General features: G+C 40.3%; 1 protein-coding gene across 1 annotated transcript in view; it reads left to right on the forward strand.

Moving 5' to 3' along the window:
* The first annotated feature begins 140 nt into the window (after positions 1–140).
* The window catches only part of LOC117513470, a 63,994-nt gene continuing 45,313 nt past the window's right edge, over positions 141–18,821 (forward strand). The window contains exons 1-7 of the mRNA XM_034173651.1: positions 141–247; positions 3,283–3,481; positions 3,895–4,075; positions 5,366–5,491; positions 8,419–8,612; positions 14,700–14,850; positions 14,938–15,053. Coding sequence (XP_034029542.1) covers positions 198–247; positions 3,283–3,481; positions 3,895–4,075; positions 5,366–5,491; positions 8,419–8,612; positions 14,700–14,850; positions 14,938–15,053 — 1,017 coding nt within the window. The 5' untranslated portion in view covers positions 141–197. The remainder of the gene's footprint in view (positions 248–3,282; positions 3,482–3,894; positions 4,076–5,365; positions 5,492–8,418; positions 8,613–14,699; positions 14,851–14,937; positions 15,054–18,821) is intronic.

The following is an 18,821-nucleotide window of genomic DNA, read 5'->3' on the forward strand; positions in this document are numbered from 1 at the left end:
CTGAAATGTTTTTAGCGCTTTGTTTTTCTTTTTATCACATGCACGGACGTACACACACACACGTGCAAACAAATCTCAATAACAAGTACATGAATAAAATGCTAGCGTTTGCAAAATAAGAATTCGGGCAAAATGGGGGGGGGGGGGCAGTGAGGGAAGGCAAAGTGAATTAATAAGAAAAAGAGGAAGGAGGTCTGATGATGTTCTTTATTTGTGAAAGAGTTGATCGGATCACGATGTTGAGAAGGTAGGTTTAAATTTAATATCTCAGCACCGTTACAGCCTGATAGTCCATTAAAGGTAAGACGTAAGTTTATTACGTCTGCCAAGGACGCAATAAAATCATCTGCGTTTATTTATTTGTCTGTCTGTTAGCAGGATTATGTCAAAACTACTGCACGGATTCTGATGAAATTTGCTCCACAGATAGATATTAGGTCATGACAGAACCCATTCAGTTTTGGAGGTGATTGGGAACCGAATCCAGATTCTGGATCAAGATTTTCCTTTATATACGCTTTGAAAGATTTCTTCAAAACTACTTCACAAATTCTCACCTAATTTTCTCCACAGAGAGCTATTAGGTCATGGAAGAACCCAATAAATTTTGGAGGTGATTGGGAACCGAATCTGGATTCTGGATCAAGATTTCCTGTTATATTGGTTTTGAAGACTTACTTCAAGGGAGGTGGTGGCGTAACAGCTTGCACATTGGACTGGGACGCCAGCGACTCGGGTTCGCTTCCCAATCGCAGCCACACTCCCGACTGGCACTCTTAATATCAGTGCTGGGGAGGAGTGAGTGACACGTGCCGTGGGACCTTCTGGAAATAAGTCCTTCATTGAGACTTTCACTGATTACCCACGTTAAATAAAGAGAACCTCAACCTCCTTCAAAACTATACTTCACAGATTGTCAACAAATTTGCATCACAGATAGATATTAGGGCATGGAAGACTTCACTGAATTTTCGAGGTGATCCGGCTCTGGATTGGCAGACTTCAGAAGTCTCTGATTGCTCTTGTTTGGAAGTGCTACTTCTGTATTAAGTATTTAGTGCAATTTATGGATCATCTACAGTGGGGTAAAAAAGTATTTAGTCAGTCCCTGATTGTGCAAGTTCACCTACTTAGAAAGATGAGAGAAGTCTGTAATTTTCAATATAGGTACACTTCAACTGTGAGAGACAAAATGAAAAAAAAATTCCAGGAAATCACATTGTAGGATTTTTAAAGAATGTATTTGTAAATTATGGTGGAAAATACGTATTTGGTCAATAACAAAAATTCATCTCAGTACTTTGTAACATAATCTTTGTTGGCAATGACAGAGGCCAAACTTTTCCTGTAAGTCTTCACCAGGTTTGCACACACTGTAGCTGGTATTTTGGCCCATTCTTCCATGCAGATCTCCTCTAGAGCAGTGATGTTTTGGGGCTGTCGCTGGGCAACATGGACTTTCAACTCCCTCAACAAATTTTCTATGGGGTTGAGGTCTGGAGACTGCCTTGGCCACTCCAGGACCTTGAAATGCTTTTTACGGGGCCACTCCTTCATTGCCCGAGCGGTGTGTTTGGGATTATTGTCATGCTGGAAGACTCAGCCACGTTGCATCTTTAATGCTCTCACTGAAGGAAGGAGGTTTTGTCTTAAAATCTCATGATACATGGCCCCGTTCATTCTTTCCTTAGCACAGATCAGTCAGCCCAGTCTCATGTATTTTTTTCGTGCTCCCGTGACAAAATGAGCCAAATTTTCATGACAGAGCTTTTTTAACTCATTATTCCTAACTCTACTCCCACCCCCAACCCTAACCTTAACCATAATCTAATCTTACTCCTTCCCTCCACCCTAACCATAACCCCCAACCCCCCACTTCACTTTTAATTTCGTGCAGCCATCACAGAATGAATGAGAATGAATTTGTGATGCTGTGACAAAAATGAGGCGCTTTTCATCACAATATCATCAACCAATAGATTAATGTATATTTCGTGCTGCTGAAGCACGACTTGCCGTGAGACCAGGTTGGATCAGTCATCCTGTCCCCTTTGCAGAAAAACAGCCCCAAAACATGATGTTTCCACCCCCATGCTTCACAGTAGATATTGTGTTCTTGGGATGCAACTCAGCATTCTTCTTCCTCCAAACATGACGAGTTGAGGTTTTACCAAAATGTTCTATTTTGGTTTGATCTGACCACATGATATTCTCCCAGTCCTCTTCTGGATCATCCATATGCTCTTTGGCAAACTTCAGACGGGCCTGGACACATACTGGCTTAAGCAGGGGGACACGCCTGGCACTGCAGGATTTGAGTCCCTCTCTGCGTAGTGTGTAGCCTTTGTTACTTTGGTCCCAGCTCTCTGCAGGTCATTCATCAGGTCCCTCCGTGTAGTTCTGGGCTTTTTGTTCACCGTTTTCATGATCATTTTGACCCAACAGGATGGCATCTTGCATGGAGCCCCAGATTGAGGGAGATGATCAATGGTCTTGTATGTCTTCCATTTTCTTACAATTGCTCCCACAGTTGGTTTATTCACACCAACCTGCTTGACTATTGTAGATTCAGTCTTCCCAGCCTGGTGCACATCTACAGTTTTCTTCCTGGTGTCCTTCAACAGCTCTTTGGTCTTGGCCGTGGTTGAGTTTGGAGTCTGATGTTTGAGGATGTGGATAGGTGTCTTTTATACAGATAACGAGTTCCAACAGGTGCCATTAATACAGGTAACAGGTGGAGGACAGAAGAGCTTCTTAAAGAAGAAGTTACAGGTCTGTGAGAGCCAGAAATCTTGCTTGTTTGTGGGTGACCAAATACTTATTTTCCACCATAATTTACAAATAAATTCTTTAAAAATCCTACAATGTGATTTTCTGGATTTTTTTTTTCTCATTTTGTCTCTCATAGTTGAAGTGTACCTATGTTGAAAATTACAGACCTCTCTCATCTTCCTAAGTAGGAGAACTTGCACAATCAGGGGCTGACTAAATACGTTTTGGCCCCACTGTATATTTGACACTGTTCACATTTCAATCGTTACCAAATCAACTTTTTCATTTTTCACCCTTTCTCTTTTGCTTTTATTTTCCACTTCTCTGTCTTTTCCATTGAATCTTTTCTGTAATGTGTTCTCACAAACTCTGAGGATCTGCCTTGACGTGTTCTGTTTTCCATGCAAGATTGTTAAAATTGTCTATTTATTTGATACACACTGAAGGATTTCTATAGTTCATTATAAATAACAATTTCATGACTAATAATTTCCCCACATTCTCCCCCAGTCTCTTTTTCCTCCTGCTTTCTCACTCTTCCTATGCCATTCTTTCGGGATGGGTGGAGTCTCCGGGATATCCCAGGGGTTATCCTCCTCACTCTAATCTTAGCTGGAACAGGTGTGCCCCTAAAGGTCACATCATCTCACTTAAACTCATTCACCTGGACCTGGAGGACAGCCAAAACTGTGAAAATGATGTCCTGAAGGTGAGCTCCCCTGCACACACAAAAGGTCAGAGGAACATTGTGCTATCAGAGGTTGCTTACCTCTGCTAAGCGACAAGAGGATGGTGGAGGTTCTGCCATTACCCTGGTCTTTTCGTCTTTGGGTGTTAGATCTCAAATTGGGATTTGGCAGATTTTTCGGCAGATGTTCCTTCCATTGGGGAAGCATCAACTAAAGTCCTCTGGCTCAGTCTTAAGATGACTAAATTCTTAAGTTCTCTTTTTCAAAGATGCCATCTTATGACATTGGTATTATTCCATGGATCTGTAGACACGCCCTCTGCTGTGTGGGCTGTCACTGTTATTGCCAGTAGTGCACATTCTCTGAGTGCCCTTCTTGTTTCTATATATTTGCGCTCTCTAACTTATTTTTCTCATCTTGTCCCTTGTACCAGATTTTCTCAAATGGAAGCCTTATTTCTATTCTGTGCGGGAAAACAGATTATGAGGCGCTTCAGTCCTCTGTCAATCCCTTGCTCCTCTCCTCCTCGGGTGGCTGTCTTTCTCTTTCCTTCCACTCTGACTACTCAAATACAAAGAAGCACACTGGATTCAAAGGCTTTTTCACCGTGCGAGGTAAGACATAGTGATGAAAGAGTGGAATATTTGACTTTTTCTGTCCTCTTTAATAGAGTGTAGACAACAATTTAACATCGTCAGCAGATGTGGTGTGTGTGTGTGTGTGTGTGTGTGTGTGTGTGCGCTTGTTTGGGCGCCAAAAGTTAATAAGCACAATCATGACATTATTTTAAAGGGCTAATACAAAGGAACCTTTGTTAATGATAATACTTTGATTCATTAATTTTCATCCGCTTGTCTGGGTTACAGTGCCGGAGACCAAGCAGCTCATCCCACACTTCCCTATTCTCAGCCAAATCCTGTAACTGTTGTGGTGTTCCCAAGCCAGCTGGGAAATATAATCCCTGCAGTGTGTCCTGGGTCTTTCCGAGGCCTCCTCCCAATTTGACGTGCTTGGAAAACCTCCCTCTAGGGACATGACCAGGATATTAGTTGGTTTCAGTAAGATTCTGTTTGAGAGCCTTTTTAAATCTCTGTTGTGACAGCGTTGTATGAAGCTATACAGTATTTTTCCTGACAGGGTTGGTTTGTCATTTGTGTCATTTATTTATTCATTTCTATACCCACTTATTCCAATCAAGGGTGGTGGGGAGATGGACCCTATCCCAACAGTCACTGGGTGACAGGCAGGGAACCCTCTGGACAGGACACTGCTCTATTTCAGGGCCACATGTAGACAGACAAACACATTCACACACATATATGGTGAATTTAATGTGTCCAGTTCACCTAACCTGCATGTCTGGAAGTGTGAGGAAGCCGGAGCACCCAGGAGCAACCAACGTAAACACGGGGAGAACATGCAAACTCCACACAGTAAGGACCTGGTGGGAAGTGATCCCAGGACCTTGTTGTTGCTGTGAGGCAGCAGTGCTAACCACTAATCCACCGTGCCTCCACCGTCTGTGATAGACTGATATTTTTTTCGTAACCAGTTGGGTAATGTAAGTACTGGTTTCTAATGTGGGCTCAGCTTCCCTTTAAACAGAGGGAGGATGCTGGAATCAAACCAGCAACAACAACTTACAGGAAAAGCTTTAAATGTGCACAGAAAGTTGCTTATGTATCAACTCCAACACAACATAAGCTTAAATAATCAAACAACCAGTAGAACAAGAGACAAATATGCTCATAATGACATTACTTAAACAAAAATCATCCTATCAGAGTGGTGTGTTTCCATTTAGTGTTTATTCTTCACTGAAATATTACTTGAAAAGTTGTTTTTTTTTTTTAAATGACATTGTGTCTGTAAATGACATTTGTGCACCAAACTGTTTTTGTCAGATTTTGATGAGTGTGAAGATGACCCAGACAACGGATGCACCCAGTTCTGTCACAACGTCATTGGGGGGTACCATTGTTCCTGTCGCCACGGGTACCAGCTAGACACAGACAAGCACACATGCACGGGTAAACTTTTTATTTGGAACAGTAAAGTGTTTAGTAGATAGAAAAGACTGAAGTAGACAGAAGTAGTCAAATAAATAAATAAATAAAAAACTGAACTGAAAGTTGAATCAAAATGGGAAGGGAAACAGGCGCTGACACAGAGGAATTATTCAGAAATGAAATCAAATAAAACTACGGCAGCACTCAGTGAAGTGTTACTGAGGCTGTGAGGTCACGGAAAACTGTTGGGTATGTTTCAATACTCATTTTATGTAACAGAAAACAGCAGCAGTTATATATAATGTTTTGGGAAATTATAGAGTTTAAGTCCCACATTTGTCAATGCTTTTGAAGTATTACAAACGATACAGTGCTTGAGGCCCGGTCACACGGCACACGGCGATCACTGAACGAAGGCAAAAAAGTCACAAAGTCACAAATCGTCGAGAAAAAGTAGACAAATGAACCTGCACTTCTCCCAACGTCGAAAAGCCTGCGAGTCCAGAGCGCATAAAAGAACTAAACAAAACCAAAACTAACAAAAGAAAAAAAAATGAAGTGAACAGCGACCTTGATGCTTTAAACAAAATCAAAACAAAACATTCTGTTAACGTGACTTGACAGAAGATATCAGACCGAGCACAGCCTGTGATCAAGTCTGCAGCCAATCTGTGGTCTCCACAGCACCTGCAGCTGCCAGAACTGGTTGTCTTGACAACAAGTTTGTCTTCATGGCTGCAAGTGTGTGCATGCGCACACACGCGTTCCAGCCAGAGACGGCTGCAACGTGCATAAATTAAAGTAGTTGATAAAATGTTCTTGCCGCTGTTGTTTCTGTATGAAAATGTTGCTTTTCATCCCACACATGGACAAGTCACGTTCAGCTCAACAGATCTTTAGTTATTGATCCGTTCAGATATCATCAATGTTTATGAAAGACGTCGGACTTGGGAGGCTGGACGAAGTTGGACGACAGTCAAACGGAACGCTGACGGTACGGGAACAATGCAAACGATGAGGAACCGTCAAGACAGAAAGCAAAACAGAATACGGATGAATTGAAGTTGTCGTTGGGATTCGTTCACGTTTTTTCTGACGAACTGCCAGCTACAGGAATGAAGCTGGACAACGGTTAAATGATGACTCCAAAATAAGTCCAGATTTCTTGTTTCGTTTTGGCTTCAATGTCCTTCGTTAGTGCCGTGTGACCGGGGCTTAAAGTGCTGTACGTATACCTTATCACATGTCTGTTTATGTATCGCGCTCTGTGTCACGCCCCGATGTATCTGTGTCAGCCCTCATCCTTTGGGTGTGATACATAAACAGACAAGTAATAAGATATTTATCACATATTACAACAAAAATAAAGAACAAGAACCACTACACTAACAACGTTCATTCAACACTTGTGCTTATAGTAAACAGCATAACACAGATCTGTATAATCATCAAAATATTTAAAGAATAATCAGACACATGAATCATGGTGAATGAATAACGCAGGTAAATCATGTAAATAAGTAAATTATGGAATGTTCTTATGTCTCTCTATAAGGTTATGAGTGTCCTCTTCACTGGTGTCTTACAACTTCAGTATGAGACTCAAGTTGTAGAATTCTCCCTGTTCAGGAGGATAAAACTCTCTCACCTTGATCAGACATCTTGGTTGAATGAAATGATCTGGCTCCTGTATCAGGATCCTGCATGTGTCACCAGGGTAACACAAAATGGAGATGTGTCATTGGTGGGGCCAGAGAAATGGGGGCTCCTGATTGGATGAAAAGTGGGTGATACAAAGCCTGGTATTTTCAATGTCTTTTTTTTTTTTTTGTATCACCCTGATTTAAGATTTGTATCGCCCTGATTTTATTGCCACAGTTTCCAGGGCAGTAAAACTGATAGGAAAAGTATCTGATTTATCAGCCCTATTTTTCTTGTATCTCATGAAAGCTGGTTTACAAGTATAAGGCAGATTTTTGTTTAATATGTGATAAAATATTATTACTCATTTGGAAGGAAAATTAGACAACCCTGATTATGAGATGAACCACTTTTTCAAAACAAATTTTGAGAAAAATACATCTTGAAAAGTGGTGATACAAAAAGGCCTCAATGGCAGATGAGGCAGAGGAGGTGACGGCTTGTCACTCAACAGCTGTGAAGGTAGATGAAGGCTGCAGCAGGTTCTCAGACCGCAATCATCTGGGTCTTCCTACTCCATCGGATAAGGTTAAGTATCTGTCAAGGTTTGTGTGCTTGTCAGCGTGCAACAATATTCCCATGTTAAACAAACCCACGCACAGCCATCTCTAGTCTACAGTAGATCCACCCTGGATGTAGATTTTCTCCATGTTCACCCTCACGTCTGAGAATCAAGAGACCATCTTCCTCCAAATGGAGGGACTGCCACGACGATGACGAGCTGAAGTTTCTTGTCTTTCTTTTCGCTCTGTTTTTTGTGAAGAAAACTGTTCTCTGTGTCACTCCACACTATGCAAATTTGTTCCATTCACAGCCACAAAAGCTTGTAGCTCCTTCAGGGTTGTCTGGTTGTCTTGGTAGCTTCCCTCAGCAGTTTCCTTCTTGCACATTCACTCACTCCAAGACACATTCAGAGACTTGGAAATGTTCATGTGTCCAACCGCTGACTTGTCTAAAACAAACTGGCTGTGAAAAGTGATGATTTTGTTGTATTATGTGTGATACTTAAAGTAGATTAAAACTTAAAGTTTTATATTTTTATTTAATTTATTTCATGTTGTGGAGATTAGTTTGCATTGTGAGTTTAAAGGGCATCATTTTACACATTTTAATACAAAGAAGCCTGAATTCTTTTTTTTTTTTAATTTGATGCCAAAATAAAAATTCAAATGTGTAAAAGCTCAAGAGTTTACCAATGTTTTCATGTAACTGCACAGTGTTAATGGTTACTGTGTTCTTTACTACAGTGAGCTGTAATGAAGACCTGTCTGGGAAGCATAGGGGTCAGATATCCAGTCCCTTCTGGCCTGCCCCATATGCAGACAGTTCCAGGTGCTTGTACACGCTGTCTGTGGAGGACCACTTACAACTGGAGCTGCACTTCCTTCAAGATTTTGATGTGGAGCAAGATTCTGATGGCCAGTGCATAGATTCACTGAAGGTAAGTGGTGACCAACACAGATTTTTCCTTCTTTTTGGTTTCTCCTGCAATATGATGAGCAATGTAGAATATTTAAGATGACTTTGGTGTCTTATTGCTGATAGCAGCACAAATAAAAATATATTATCATATACCTATAAATGATACGCCAATATGATTGGATAAAACACTAAAGAATAAAGAGCAATACACCTTTTTCGCGGATGGATAATATTATTCATACCACCCGAGTAATCAGCCAATCCGGACAGCGGAGCAGCGCCACGACGAAGAGGCGCGGTCAGAGGAAATGTGAAATACTGGTGAGTCACTATTAATAATTTCTTACGTGTCCAACTTCGTAGATTGATCATTAAAATTAAATTTGCCATCATAATTATTTATAGGAAAAAGTTCTATTTTTTTTTTCTACTAAGGTTTGAACTTTGAGTGTTTACACAGGAGAAAAAAGTGAGAAAATGTTAATGCCTGTTTGAGAAAAGTGTATAAAGTGTGTAGTGAGGGGTTTTAAGATACTTTTACCAAAAGATAGCTATACATATACAACCCCTGGCAAAAATTATGGAATCACCGGCCTCGGAGGATGTTCATTCAGTTGTTTAATTTTGTAGAAAAAAAGTAGATCACAGACATGACACAAAACTAAAGTCATTTCAAATGGCAACTTTCTGGCTTTAAGAAACACTATAAGAAATCAAGAAAAAAAGATTGTGGCAGTCAGTAACGGTTAGTTTTTTAGACCAAGCAGAGGAAAAAAATATGGAATCACTCAATTCTGAGGAAAAAATTATGGAATCACTCTGTAAATTTTCATCCCCAAAACTAACACCTGCATCATATCAGATCTGCTCGTTAGTCTGCATCTAAAAAGGAGTGAACACACCTTGGAGAGCTGTTGCACCAAGTGGACTGACATGAATCATGGCTCCAACACGAGAGATGTCAATTGAAACAAAGGAGAGGATTATCAAACTCTTAAAAGAGAGTAAATCATCACGCAACATTGCAAAAGATGTTGGTTGTTCACAGTCAGCTGTGTCTAAACTCTGGACCAAATACAAACAACATGGGAAGGTTGTTAAAGGCAAACATACTGGTAGACCAAGGAAGACATCAAAGCGTCAAGACAGAAAACTTAAAGCAATATGTCTCAAAAATCGAAAAATGTACAACAAAACAAATGAGGAACGAATGGGAGGAAACTGGAGTCAACGTCTGTGACCGAACTGTAAGAAACCGCCTAAAGGAAATGGGATTTACATACAGAAAAGCTAAACCAAAGACATCATTAACACCTAAACAGAAAAAAACAAGGTTACAATGGGCTAAGGAAAAGCAATTGTGGACTGTGGATGACTGGATGAAAGTCATATTCAGTGATGAATCTCGAATCTGCATTGGGCAAGGTGATGATGCTGGAACTTTTGTTTGGTGCCGTTCCAATGAGATTTATAAAGATGACTGCCTGAAGAGAACATGTAAATTTCCACAGTCATTGATGATATGGGGCTGCATGTCAGGTAAAGGCACTGGGGAGATGGGTGTCATTACATCATCAATAAATGCACAAGTTTATGTTGATATTTTGGACAATTGAAAGGATGTTTGGGGATGATGACATCATTTTTCAAGATGATAATGCATCTTGCCATAGAGCAAAAACTGCAAAAACATTCCTTGCAAAAAGACACATAGGGTCAATGTCAATGAGCAGATCTGATTTGATGCAGGTGTTAATTTGGGGGATGAAAATTTACAGGGTGATTCCATAATTTTTTCTTCAGAATTGAGTGATTCCATATTTTTTTCCTCTGCTTGGTCTAAAAAAGTAACCGTTACTGACTGCCACAATCTTTTTTTCTTGATTTCTTATAGTGTTTCTTAAAGCCAGAAAGTTGCCATTTGAAATGACTTTAGTTTTGTGTCATGTCTGTGATCTGCTTTTTTTCTACAAAATTAAACAACTGAATGAACATCCTCCGAGGCCGGTGATTCCATAATTTTTGCCAGGGGTTGTATAAGTGAGGCCTGGCACTCCACTTCCTGGTTAGACCATTGCCTCTGTAATGTGGATGCTCACAGCTCCATCAATGAGATAAAAATTGATTATGATATGGCTACTGCAGACCATATACCCTTTCCTATAGTGTTGAACACAGGCAGCCTACCTGTGTTGCTGCCTGTGGATAACAACACTGATGTTGGTAAAATAGAGTGGTCCAAATTGTCTGGGACTGACATTGATATGTATGTCAATCAGTCTGACGCTTCGCTGGGTAATATCAAAATCCCAAAAGTTGTTTTATGTCGGAATATGAACTGTAATAATGTACAACATTGTGAGGAATTGTGTTCAATGTATGAAACTATTGTGGGGTCTCTTGGTATGTCAAGTAAGCCTCTGTATAGACACAGAACAAAAGTATCAAATGTTAAACCAGGGTGGAGGGACCATGTTGGAGCACTGCATGCAGAGGCCTGAAATGCTTTTAAAAAGTGGGCTGAGGCAGGGAAAATTAGGCATGGCTCCTTGTTTGAAGATAAAAAACGCACTAATGCCCGGTTTAAATGTGCACTTCGCTACATTAAGAGGAATGAAAATACTATGAGGGCGGATTCATTGGCAAGGAAGCTGCAAAAGAATAATGTTAATGGCTTCTGGAAAGAAATAAAAACTGTTAATAACTGCAAGACCTCCCTCCCTCTAATATAGACAGTGTGAGTGGACTTGAAGAGATTTCACAGTTATGGCGTAAACGATACTCTGAGCTGCTAAACTGTGTAAAAAGTGACCTGTTTATTGTGGATAATGTAGAGTTTAGCAATGATGTTATTGTAACTCCTGCTGAAGTCCATGAAGCAATGATTAAGTTAAAAGACAATAAGGCCTGTGGTCTGGATAATATTACAGCTGAACATATTAAATTTGCCAGTAAGAAATTGTGTCCTCTGGTGGCTATGTGCTACACGGGTCTTCTAGTTCATGGAGTCTTACCTGATTCCATGCTTTCTGTTGTGTTAGTGCCAGTAATTAAAGATAAAGTGGGGAAGCTAAACAGCTCAGATAATTATAGGCCAATAGCCCTGGCCAGTGTCATGCCTAAAGTGCTGGATACAGTGCTACTGTGTAGACTTGAAAGGTATGTCTTGACTACAGACAACCAATTTGGTTTTAAACAAAAGCTTGGTACTGACTTGTGTATCTATGCGTTAAAGGAAATTTTACATAGATGTAATAGACTAAATACTGCAATGTTTATGTGTTTCATAGATGCGTTTGATCGCGTTAATCATGAGAAATTATTTTTAAAGCTATCCAACAGTGGGGTCCCTGGTTTTTTAATTATAGTATTGGTCTATTGGTACTCACATCAGACAATGAGGGTGAAATGGGGGAATGTGACCTCTGCTCCCTTCCTTGTCACTAATGGTGTTCGACAAGGCGGAATTTTATCTCCTTTTCTTTTTAATGTGTATATGAATGATTTATCAATGTCTCTAAATATGTGTGGAACTGGCTGTAGGGTTGGTGACGGCATTGCTTAAATTTTCATTGTTACGCAGATGATACCCAGCTTTATCTATCCATGAAGCCAGAGGACACACACCAATTAGCTAAATTGCAGGATTGTCTTACAGACATAAAGACATGGATGACCTCTAATTTCCTGCTTTTAAACTCAGATGAAACTGAAGTTATTGTACTTGGCCCCACAAATCTTAGAAACATGGTGTCTAACCAGATCCTTACTCTGGATGGCATTACCCTGACCTCTAGTGATACTGTGAGAACTCTTGGAGTCATTTTTGATCAGGATATGTCATTCAAAGCGCATATTAAACAAATATGTAAGACTGCTTTTTTGCATTTACGCAATATCTCTAAAATTAGAAAGGTCTTGTCTCAGAGTGATGCTGAAAAACTAATTCATGCATTTATTTCCTCTAGGCTGGACTATTGTAATTCATTATTATCAGGTTGTCCTAAAAGTTCCCTGAAAAGCCTTCAGTTAATTCAAAATGCTGCAGCTAGAGTACTGACAGGGACTAGAAGGAGAGAGCATATCTCACCCATATTGGCCTCTCTTCATTGGCTTCCTGTTAATCTTCCTGTTAAAAGGGAGTTTTTCCTTCCCACTGTCGCCAAGTGCTTGCTCACAGGGGGTTGTTTTGACCATTGGGGTTTTTACGTAATTATTGTATGGCCTTGCCTTACAATATAAAGCGCCTTGGGGCAACTGTTTGCTGTGATTTGGTGCTATATAAATAAAATTGATTGATTGATTGATACTAATCAATCACATCATGTATGCAGATGACTTGGTCATCTTTAGTCCCTGTACTGCTGGTTTGCAACAGTTACTAAGAATATGTTCACAGTATGGAGAAGAGTGTGACATAAATATAATGCTAGTAAGAGTAAGATCATGATCATAAGGAGCAGAGAAGATAAATGATCATCCTTCCCTGCTTTCTATTTGGCTGGCACTGCACTCATTGAGTGCAGTGAGATTAAATATCTGGGCCATATTATTGCTAATGACCTGACAGATGATAGAGATATCTATAGGCAACGGCAGAAATTGTATGTGCAAGCAAACATGCTGTGCCGTAAATTTAGTATGTGCTATGTGTCGGTCAAGATCTCACTCTTCAAAGCGTACTGTACACCAATGTACACTGCACACCTGTGGTGCCACTATAAACAAGGCAGCATTAGGAAACTCATGGTGGCTTACAATGACAGCATGAGGCTGATGCTGGGAATTCCAAGAAGGTCTAGTGCAAGTCAAATGTTTGTCAGTGCTGGGGTACCTACTTGTGCAGCTGTGCTGCGTAATCTGATGTATAGATTTATGTGCAGGGTATCTGAGTTACAAAACAACGTAACTGCTGTTTTGGCTAGCCCTGGACGTAGCTCTGTGAGACTGTTCTCTACTTTTTGGAATCACTGGCGAACGTGTCTGTATGTGGGACAGTGAGTTATGCAATATCTGTATGTTTTTGTTTTTTTTTGCTGTGTTGTGATGTTTTTATCTGTGTTATGGATCCCCCTGGGTCTGGAATAAATAAATTCTTCTTCTTCTTCTATAATAATTGTAAAAAATATTGCTGACTACTTCGCAGATTTCGCCTATCGCAGGTTATTTTTAGAAGGTAACTCCCGCGATAAACGAGGGATCACTGTATATGATAAAATTGTATGTATTGTATACATACGTGTATGTCTATGTATGTATGTATGTATGTATAACCAGGGCCTGGTTCGGCGTCAGGGTGTATGGTTTTCTTCACGGTGTATAAAGCCATATTCATTGGTGAACAACTTGATAACTGATAATATCTGTATTTTCGCTGCCATTTTTCATGAGTTGAAGTAAAAGATGTAAGACTTCTTCTATGACCACAAAAAGATTAGTTCCCTTGAATTTTGTTCACAATTGTGTCAAAGCCTGTGTTAGTGAGCGCTTCACCATTGACACACAGATATATACCTTGGATTAGTCACAATTAAAGGGCACTCTAATATGTGCAGCTTATCTTAAAAAAAAAAAAGCGTGGTCTGCAGCCCAGCTGGTAAGTTCTCGGGAATAATGAAGGATGCAGCTTATGGTAGAGAAATGAACATTCAGTTAATGCGTAACAGCTCTGGTAGATGTTCCTACAGTCAGCAAGCTAACTGCATGATCCACGATCCAACTGCATGGACATAATGACACAGGCCTTTTGAGTTCATAGAAGAAGCCTTTAACTCATGAGGTCATTAGTTGAAGAAGAACTCCAACTTATGGAAAAAACAGGAACAAAAACAAAGGCATTGCATTAACATATTTTGCTGAGTGTAGATTGTTCATTATTTTGTGCGTATTGTTGCTTTTTGTAACCTTTCTGACAACTATCCGGCTGATTCATTTATTAATTTCTAGACAATTTAAAATAAAAGGAATTCTTGCAAATACAGTGATCGAAGAAGGAAAGAACAACACTCCCTGACTTCATTGCAAACACAGTTTTAACATGGCTGGGTTTAAAAAATATATATAATACAAGTGCACTAGTTCTTTAATTGGATTGCTTTGTTTCCAGATTGAGACTCTTTCTGGCACTCTGGGGCCGTTTTGTGGACAGACGCCTCCCAAATCTCCCTTTCTGACGTACTCACATCATGTCCAAATTCACTTCTCGTCCGACGCCTCTGGCTCTAACAAAGGTTTTGCTCTCCATTACAAGACCAGAGGTACTGCAGCAACACAGCACAACAAAATGTTTGATATGTTTGAGCACAAGATGATCCTAATTGCTCTTTTCATATCTTTAATTGCAGACAAGGTGTGTCTAGGTGTGGTAAGCCCAAACTCAATCGTGGCTCCTGAGAAACAAGAGTATCGTCATGGTGAAACAGTGACAGTAACGTGTAATGTTGGCTATGTGGCCTATAACGTGAGTGCACAGAGAACATAATGGAACCTCTGACACAAATCGCTTATGAAATGGTACAGTGCATCTGGAAAGTATTCACAGCGCTTCACTTTTTCCACATTTTATGTCACAGTCTTATTTCAAAATAGAGTAAATTCATTTCTTTCTCTCAAAATTCTACACACAACACCCCATAATGACAACATGAAAAAAGTTTTTTTAATTATTATTTTTGCAAATTTATTAAAAATAAAAAACTTAAAATCTCGCGTACATAAGTATTCACACCCTTTGCTCAATACTTTGTTGATGCACCTTTGGCAGCAATTACAGCCTCAAGTCTTCTGGAATATGATGCCACAAGCTTGGTCCACCTATCTTTGGGCAGTTTTTCCCATTCCTCTTTGCAGCACCTCTCAAGCTCCATCAGGTGGGACCTCATATAGACAGGTGCAGGGTCGGACTGGGAACAAATTTCGGCCCTGGCATTTTTCCTCTGGACCAGCCCATTATTGGCCCGACGAATCCACCCCCAAACACGCACACCCACCCGTCCATACCGAACCCCCAATGAACAAATACTATACACCTAAACACCATGAACACACACCTAAACACACACTTTCACTGTCATTTCACCTTGATCATAGTACAAAACGCGTTCCCGGCGCCACGAGGGGGCATCCTGATAACATTAAAGGCAATTACATATTTTGACAAAATTACAAGTTTAAATGACATATATATATATATATATATATATATATATATATATATACGAGGTCTATTAGATAAGAAACCGACACATTTTTTTTTTAACTATATGGATTTGAATGACGTGCGATTACACCAATCATGCTTGAACCCTCGTGCGCATGCGTGAGTTCGGTGATGTCATTTCCCTGTGGGCAGGCCTTGAGTGAGATGTGGTTCAGCCCTCTCGGCTGAATTCCTTTGTTTCACACGCTGCTCAAGACGGTGCGCGTTGCTTTATCAAAATTTTTTGGGACCTGTGAGGAATATCCGAGTGGACACTATTCGAGAAATTTAGCTGGTTTTCGGTGAAAAGTTTAACGGCTGATGAGAGATTATGGGGTGTTTCTGTCACTGTAAGGACTTCCCATGGAGCGGGACGTCGCGTAGCGTTTCCTGGCGCCGTCATCGGCCTGTTTCGACCTGAAAACATTCTAATTTAAGGCTTAATTCACCCAGGACGTCGTGAGAGAACAGAGAAGATTCAGAAGAGGCCGGCATGAGGACTTTATGCAGACATTCCACTGTTTAAGGACATTTTGTAATGAAAGACGTGCGCGCAAATTCGCCGAGTCGTTTCCGTGATGACTCGGCAAATCTATGTGCGCCGCGACAGGAAAAATACCTCCGTGTTGAAAACCATTTGTAAAATTCAGGTGGCTTTTGATGGCTTTCAACAAGTGAGTAACTGAGAAATTGTTTAACAGCTTGGGCATGTTCCAACTTGCCCGTTAAGGTTTCCAACGGAGGTGTTTTTCCTGTCGCGACCCCCCGCGGTCGGGTCCGGCCCGACATGCGACTCTGCCCGCACGTTCTTTCATTACAAAATATCTGTTAACAATGGAATGTCCGAATAAACTCCTCATGCCAACTTCTTCTGAAAGTTCTCTGTTCTCTGACGACTTCCTGGGTCAACAGAGCCTGAAATGTTCAATGTCAAGTTTTCAACTTGAAACGGCGAGACGACAACACCGTGGGCCGTCCTTAAAGCAACACTACCAGACCAAAATCTCTCATCAGCCGTTAAAATTTTTAACGAAAACCAGCTGAATTTATCGAATGGTGTCCACTCAGTTGTGCCTTACAGGTTTTGAAAAATTTTTTATCAAACAAAGCAGCAGTCTCTGAGCCATTCCTAAACAATGAAAAAACGATGAGAGGGTGGGCGACTCCTCACTCAAAGACTGTCCACAGGCAAATGAGTAACCGACAGGTGTGAAAAAACTCTCGCATGCCCACGAGGGTTCAAGCATGTCTGATGTAATCACACGTGATTCAAATCCATATGGTTTTTGAAAAAAATAATAAGGTCGGATACTTTTCTAACAGACCTCGTATATATATAAAACATCATGAAGTTTATGTCACAGAAATCCTACTTTACAATCACACTGCAGTCATTGTTAAATTATTTCCTTTTGCATTTATAATAAACATTTGTATTTATTTAGTGTTTGTTTTTCTGGTTGAAATAAGATATAAATAATCTACCAGACTTCAAAAAATATACAAGTTTCCATGTTATTTTATTTGTCTAAAAATAAATGTCTGAGGTTCCTTATGTTAAGAAATTATCTAATCTGAAATAACAGGTGGTTTTAATACAGATGAAAGGTTTCTAAAGAACCATTTATTGATTTATTTACCTATTTTAATTACTTTTTTTTTAACAGTAATCAGAAATTTTGAGGTAACAACAACAAAAAAACATTTCCAATGATTTTTCTTCAGAAAACTGCTCTATAAATGAGCAGTCCTGTCACACGTTAATGTTTTGTACAGATCAGTGGTTTCTGCACCAATCAGATTGGTCCAATCCATTTTGTAGAGATCAGTAGTTTCTGCCACGAGTCTTCTGTGTTTTGGTCCGACGCGTCGTTCCTATTGGACAATGCGAAGGTATGTCACAGGTCAGAGTGTCAAAAGTTGGCGCACCTCATCTCGACAGAACACCGGCTCTGTGGTATGCAGGAGATCACTTGACCGAGCGTCTATACGTTCAAATAATAATTAAAAAAATACTGTCATCACTCTTCACTCTTAGTCAGTCTCTTACAACGGTGCAGTGTAAATACACAAGCTTTCCAGGAGCGCACGTCTCCTCCGCACTTTTTTTTGGGGGGGGGGGGGTGATGATAAACTCATCGCCCCCTTAATATTTTAAAAACGTAAGAAAAAGCAGCACACAAGCGGAAAAAAAGTTTTTGTGTCTCCAAAGTGTGTGTGTGAATGAGAGAGAGAGGGGGAGTAATGTGTAACCACTGCTAGGATTCACACAGCAGCAAATTAAAGAGCTGAAGTCCGTAGCTGTTGCATTTAAAGATTAACAAAAGTAAAGCACAGTTAATTAAGATAAAAGAAACGATTCCAACCTTGTAATCAGTAGGAGAGCGGAGAGAAGTCCAGGCGCCGAGGAGTCAGTCCATTCACAGGGGCGGGAGCGGCCGCCTGCTCTTCCTGCAATCTGATTGGCCACCCTGTATGCTTCTCCAGTTGTCATTGGCTGTTGGTCATGTCAATCATTGTGCTCGATGTAAGTCTCCGTTGTGTGATCAAACGGAAACAAAACTGAAACTTAGAATAAGACTGCACCGTGTATGAAACACTACAAAACTTTTATTTTGACACAAATTCAGGAAGTGGTTCTGCCAATTAAATGCTGTAGCTTCACCGATCACGGACTTTCCTCGTGTTGACAGCAGCACGCGGTTCGAGAACACTGTATATTTCCATAATCTCTATAAATATGGAAGGGCCGACCCATGCACGTCTAAACGTGCAGCGGCCCACCGGGCAAATGCCCAGGTGTGTGTCTTTCCAAAACACGTCCAATCAGATGAATGTACCCCAGGTGGACTCCAGTTAAGCTGTAGAAACATGTGAAGGATTATCAGTGGAAACAGGATGCACCTGAGCTACATTTTGAGCTTCATGGCTGTGAATATGTATGTACATGTAATTTGTTTTTAGTTTTTTTACTAAATAAATTTGCAAAAATCTAAAAAAAATAAATAAATAAAAAATACTTTTTTCACA

Source organism: Thalassophryne amazonica, chromosome 7 (assembly GCF_902500255.1).
Source record: "Thalassophryne amazonica chromosome 7, fThaAma1.1, whole genome shotgun sequence".
NCBI lineage: Eukaryota > Metazoa > Chordata > Actinopteri > Batrachoidiformes > Batrachoididae > Thalassophryne > Thalassophryne amazonica.